The 6,940-nt window shown below is 46.8% G+C and overlaps 1 protein-coding gene across 1 annotated transcript in view; it reads right to left on the reverse strand.

The window, feature by feature from the left end:
• The window catches only part of fbln2 (fibulin 2), a 27,942-nt gene that overhangs the window by 9,506 nt on the left and 11,496 nt on the right, over positions 1-6,940 (reverse strand). The window contains 4 exon segments of the mRNA XM_080534929.1: positions 1,524-1,625; positions 2,346-2,462; positions 3,537-3,755; positions 5,378-5,600. Of these exon segments, the coding sequence (XP_080391055.1) occupies positions 1,524-1,625; positions 2,346-2,462; positions 3,537-3,755; positions 5,378-5,600 (661 nt within the window).

Raw genomic sequence — 6,940 nt, forward strand, 5'->3', positions numbered from 1 at the left:
AAGAGAAGGGAATCAGAGTGCAGCAGCAGTTAAAGTGTAAAACAATGAAAGAGGGAAAGAGGGAGGTAAGATCAGGTCATTCTCAGTGACAGTCCCAGTCAGATTAAACAGGCTGGGCCCTGGCCTCTACAGGGAGGGAAGATTGGGGGCACAGCCACTGGGTATAAGTCCCACACAAAGAGAGATCTGTCACCACAGTGCAACATTCGCAACAGAACACCGCCACCGGGCAGGCATGGAACTTGTATACAAGCTCAGGCCCTTTGACTGTGAAATCAGAACAATCTCAGAGGCTGACGTACCGGACAGTAGGTGAGGCTACGCTTTCGATGAGACGATTCACACATCCAGTCCTAAAGACCTTGTCCCTCCTAGAGACCTCCTCATCCCCCCACTTCCCCCCTGTACAGTTTCTCTACTATATATATAAGCATGGTAACTGCCAATGGCCCCTGGTCATAGCATAGATGACTTTTTTCTTACTATGACTGATGGATAGATGATTCACTTACTGAAATAATACACTGAAGCTCAGCTTTCAATTACATTCAGATACAGTAGCGTGGTCATTTATGCTTCATGATAAGAAACACACAATCCCATTTTTGTATGAGATGGGGTGGAAATCTTAACCGGCATAACGGATGACGTGTGGCAGGTAGAGTGTGAGATGTTCCCGTAGATAAACACACACACATAATCCGATAGCAGAGGCTCCCTTTCTGAGCAGACATCTTGTTTGTCGCCGACCGTCCGTCACATCTTCTGTGTTCATATGAGGAAAGGGGATTAGAGCTCTGGTACATAACAGCACTGGAGGCACTGGAGGGAGACTGGGGGGAGACTGGGGGGAGACTGGGGGGGGGGGGTAAGGGGGAGACTGGAGGGAGACACTGGAGGGAGACTGGGGGGGGGGTAAGGGGGGGACTTGAGGGAGACACTGGAGGGAGACTGGGGGGGGGGTAAGGGGGTGACTGGAGGGAGACACTGGAGGGAGACTGGGGGGAGAGACTAGAGGGGTAAGGGTGGAGACAGAGGGGGGAGACTGGAGGGAGACTGGAGGGAGAGAGGGGGGAGACTGTGGGGGGGGGGGGTAAGGGGGAGACACTGGAGGGAGAGAGGGGGTAGACTGGAGGGAGACAGAGGGAGAGACTTGGGGGAGCCTGGAGGGAGATAGCGAGGCTGATGGGCAGGGAAGGCTGACAGACTTTCAAAGTGTCTGCCAGACTGAAACCATGCTTCTCTGGGCTCTCAGAGCAGGTGAAATTAGCAATGAGTTTGTGTGTGTGTGTGTGTGTGTGTGTGTGTGTGTGTGTGTGTGTGTGTGTGTGTGTGTGTGTGCCCAGGGCTGTGTGAGGATTGCTGCAAGCCCTACTGGGATGATTTTGGAGGTTTGTGATAACTACATTTGAGGGACCCTCAAGGCAAGTCTCCTTTGGTCAATCCCAACCGAACAGCCGTCTTGAATTTCCCCTCGGGGATCAATAAAGTACCTATCTATTATTACTTCTGTTTTTCCTTACCCTCACAGGACTGTCCATCAGACATCAGAGAGAAGCCTGTGAAACAGGAGCATTGAGGCCTTCCGGCCACTGGGGAGCACTGTTGCATACAGGGGCCATTTCCTGTATGGAGAGGAGGGGACACGACACAATATATTACAAAAGAACACAACACCACACACCACAACACAACACACCACAACACACCACAACACAGCACAACACACCACAACACACCACAACACAATGCACAACACTACCCCACAACACAACACACCACACCACACCACACCAGTCAGGATGGCATGTGTCACAGGGGCAAGGTCTCTGGCCCTGCGCATGAGTGATGAACAATGACTGATTCACTGTATCCCTGGCTCATTTCCTGCTTCTACTTTGACCTTTGACCTGCCGTTATTGTATTCCCTTCTGGCCCACCGGGATGGGACCCCACCCTGGAATTACAGCCAAGTACACCCCAACTAAATATAATAATACAGACATGACTGTGTAATGGAAATAATGGGGATGCCTAACTACTTCTGAACACACAAAGCAGCTTCATGACCTTTGATACAATCTGGATACTTGTATGTGACATTAACAACACAATTCCAAGTATGGACAATGAAGCAGATGTATATAAATGATGACAAGTCAATCTCTGACCACGCTGGCTCCTGATTGTGTCTGGATGTTTCTCTTCTGGTCTTAATTGGCCACTTCCAGACACTGATTCCAGTCACTGATTAAAAGGTAAGGATGAGACTGAAGGCAGACAACAGCAGACGTCTTTGCTTTGCCACAGGTCTGGAGTTGCCCTAGACTCAGGTTTTTCCTCACCTTCACAAGGGTTGTGTTGGACAGGCGGCTGAGTGGTGGTGGTGGGAGGTGATGTGGAAGAAGCCTCAACCGCGGGCCTGTCATCCTCTCTCAGTCTGTTCTCCTCATCCACCGTCTCTGCCAAAACACGGAGATCAACTCATCACAGAAAGCACTAATAACACAGCGAAGCTAACAACCCCCTTCACTCCTCATCAAGTCATCTCCTCCAATCTTAGCGGTTTAGGAGAAACTTGTGAATGCCCTCATTCATCCACAAATATGAGGCTAGGAAACCACAGATGAAAGTTCCCTGGTGGAGATTGAGGTGGAGCAGGAAAAGACAGTGCCTGCAGACAAACACCTTTTTTTATTAGTGAGTCTCAGCCTTCACTATAATTTACTGAAAATAGGTCTCACATGAGATGCATGTCGAGACTAGCTTGTATGGGTGAAAGACACTTTTGATAAGGGTCTGGTATTCTGCAAAGGAGCCAAACTTACGTTAGAGTGTGTTTATAATACCCGAAGATACCTTTTTATGAAGTTCTATAAAGAGCGGCCATTTATAAATAAGAGACTATCAACTATGCATCTCTTTCGTTCCATAAAAAAAAACGTTACTGGCAAGGTTTGTTCGACACTGAAGTAATGAGGTGATGGGAGCAAGTTCATCCCAGTCTGCTATCTGGATAACTATTATCAGTCTGAATCAGAGCAAACAGGAAGGAAGGAAGGAACTGTCGAACCAGAACAGGATAGCGATGTGTGGACAAATATAGACGAATCGGATCTGGCAGGACATCGAGAACACCGGGATGTTGTTAATCATGAGGTTAATACTACTGTATGAATGGCTGTGAGATGCACTTTTACCTCATTAAGAAGCCCTGTGACCTGCTATTCCTTGTCTTCGTGTATTTCATACACATGTATCTTATAGTATCTGTGACTGAATATTTATATATATATATGTTACGGTACATGTGGGAATACGGTACATGTGGGAAAACTAGGGTTAGGGTTAGGTGCTACGTCGACTTGGTACATGCTGGCATGTCTAACCCTAACCCTAACCCTACCCCTAACCCTAACCCTAACCCTAACCGTAGCACCCTAGCACCTAATCCTAACCCTAGTTTTCCCACATGTACCGTATTCCCACATGTACCGTAACATATACATATATTAAATATTTTATATAGACATTACCTGGTATGCAACTGTTGGCGTCATCCTGCAGCACATAGCCGGGGAAGCAGGCACACCTGAAGGAGCCCGGGGTGTTGACACACCTGTGGTGGCAGAGGGTGTCCTGGTACACCTGGCACTCGTCCACATCCTCCACCTCTGGAGGGCCCTCCACCGTGTTCTCAGAGTCCCGATCCTCCCCGATGGAGAAGGCCTCTTTCGGGAAGGGGCTGTCTGATACTACAGGAGGGGTGGGGGGGTGGGGGGGGGGGGCAGGGGTTGAGAAGGCTGTCACACGCCGCATGAAACTCTTAAAAGGCAGAATTCAACACAATGTCGTTTCAGATGTTGTGTTATTGTTTGAAACAACTCTGTTTGACCAGACCCCCAGAAATTCAACAACCTAGGTCACCATGTTATGATTCATTCATGATATATTGTGAAGCGCTATTCAATAAATACAATATAATGACTATTCCCATCACAGTGTCACCAGACCACAATGACGTCTGCGACTACTGCACCACTGCCAAAATCAGTTGGAACTGTCCTCACAACACTGCGGGGTCAGATAGTACTGTACTCACAACACTGCGGGGTCAGAGAGTACTGTACTCACAACACTGCGGGGTCAGAGAGTAGTTATAACAAGGCACTGGGATACTGAAGAGAACAGGCATTGTAACATGGTTGTCAGCCGTCCCTGTGTAAGAACCCTTTGGAGAACCCTTTTGGACTCCATGTAGAACCGTTTTGGGTTCCACCTCTGTAGAAAGGGTTCCTTATTATTATTATTAATAATAATAATAATAATAATAATAATAATAATACATTAGACTTATATAGCGCTTTTCTAGACACTCAAAGACGCTTTACAAACTGAAAAGACTGAGTGGTCAAATAAAAAGAAACAAAAAAATGTATAAAAGAAAGTATAGTATGAATGAATGAATGGACTTTATTGTCATTGCTACAGTACAGGTACCAAACAACGAAATTTAGGAGGGGTGGCTCCCCTGGTGTTAGGAAAGGAAAAAAAAATAAAAAAAAATAATATATATATAGTATATATATATAGTATAGCAATAAAGTCTAATTCATAGTATAGCAATAAAGTCTAATTCATTTTTAGATGACTAAATCTAAATCTAAGTGTCTTTGTAGGACAATCTACTCTGTATACTGCAAGTATATCCCAACGCCAGCGCCCTCTCTCGACCGGCATTCTTCGAAAAGTGAAAAGTCTTACGAGTATGATGAATGTAATGTTAGCTAGCTACCTCTAAACATGGATTTGGCTGGGCATAAATTAATTAATTTGAGGTGGTAAAAACACAGTCTGAACCCAAATTCAATTGAACCCAAAAGAGTTCCACATGGAACCCAACAGGATTCTCTAAAGGGTTTACAGTGGGACCCTACCTTACTCAGGCAGGCCAGTAGGAAGCAACTCAAACCGGAACACTTCACTACAAAACCTCTCTTTATCAGGGAGGGGTACAGAGGCTGTATTTTATGTAAGTCAGTGTCTTTGTTTGGCAGAATGGTGGTGTGTGTTACACTACCTCTCCATGGAAATATGGTGATGTGTGTAGTGTGTGTGTGTAGTGTGTTGGCAGTGCAGTGGTGTGTGTAGTGTGTTGGTATCGCAGTGGGTGTGGGTGTGGTGTGTGTTACCCTCTCTCTGGAAATGTGGTGATGTGTGTATGTGTGTGTGTGTGTGTGTGTGTGTGTGTGTGTGTGGTGTGTGTTACCCTACCTCTCTCTGGAAATGTGGTGATGTGTGTGTGTGTGTAGTGTGTGTAGTGTGTTGCGCAGTGCAGTGGGCGTGTGTGTGTGTGTGTGGTGTGTGTTACCCCTACCTCTCGTTGGCAGGGCAGTGGGGTCCAGCGTGGGCCTCTCTCTGAGGGTGTGCCAGGTGTGTCCCTCCCCCTGCTCCCCCTGCTCCCCACCCTGCTCCCCCGCCTCCCCCTCGCAACAGGTGAGGAAGACGTGGCTGCAGGGGTACCCCAGGTACTGGTGGGCCTCGCAGCGGTGGCCCTCGCTACGGAAGCGTAGCCCCAGTGAGCAGCAGCTACAGCACTCCTGCAGGGGCGGATAGATTAACATCAACAACAGACCGAATTACTTCAATATCCTCCGGGTCAGCAGTCAGAGGGAACACAGGATCGTATGGAACACAGGGAGGGGGTAAAGCTGGAATGGGGGCATTCAACCATCCAGGCGAAACCATACTCACTGTTTGTAAATCCCTCAAAAATGTGACAAAACCACAGAACAGAGACAACATGGGGTTAAAAACACTGGTCGTTTCATTCATGTAACATTTTAGGAGTATCTTTAAACCTTAAAGAAGGTTAGAAGTTACAACTTCAACCTTCCCCTTTGCTATCCCCCCGACCTCTCTCTCTCTCTCTCTCTCTCTCTCTCTCTCTCTCTCTCTCTCTCTCTCTCTCTCTCTCTCTCTCTCTCTCTCTCTCTCTCTCTCTCTCTCTCTCTCATCTCTCTCTCTCTCTCTCTCTCTCTCTTTCTCTCTAGCTCTCTGCAGGAGATTGTTAAGACTCCATGGAGGTACATCAAGGCCATAAAAACTGAAATAGTAGCCGTTGTAATATAGTGTCGCTGACTGTGCAGAGGTATTATATAGCCTGAGTTATGTGCAGCCTATAGTAAGGTGGTGAAAGCCTGTATTTAACGTCTGAATAGAGCCTTGAGTCTATAATGGCCCCATACTGCTCTGAGGGCCCAGGTACTTCCTGTAACAGAGGTCAGATGGCAGCGAACGACTCAGAAAATTGGGGTTAATACGCTACAATTCCACACTATGTCACAATGATTTGACTCTCACTGAGAACCATAACAGATCACGAGCTACAGCATAATGGCTCTATTTTCAGTCATATCAAATAGCATTCAAATAGTTTCCAAAATACTAGTGAGTCCAAGCTATTGATGTCGCGAGCCTGATATAGACAGCTTGAGACCACACAAGTACTGTAGTCTCTATTCATGGTGGTGGAAGCGCCGTGGGAACCTTTGGTCTTCTCAGTACACAAAACATGGTCTAAATTGAATAACAGTAATTGAATCACGAGGGAATTCAGTTTTCCTTTATTGACGTGGTCTTCCTGCTAATGGCTAGAACCAGTCTAAATCTGGGGGGGGGGGAGGTTTTGTTATAGCTAACCACGTGTTTTCTGTAAATCCTTTCCAGAAAATTGATACTCTACTATTCATGTTTTATAGCAGCATTCATTTGTTTCACAGGTGACTTCAAATCATTTGAGTGGGCTGTTAGTCCATCTGGTCCAGGTAATGACCCACTCGGGATCTAGGTCCATACCCCATCCCAGAACCTGCGGTCTTCAGACATGCTTTCTGCTTTCCATCCCCCGCACCAACCTGCAGACCTTTGGGGACAGAGC

This window comes from Nansenia antarctica (assembly GCF_963989245.1).
Source record: "Nansenia antarctica genome assembly, chromosome: 6".
NCBI lineage: Eukaryota > Metazoa > Chordata > Actinopteri > Argentiniformes > Microstomatidae > Nansenia > Nansenia antarctica.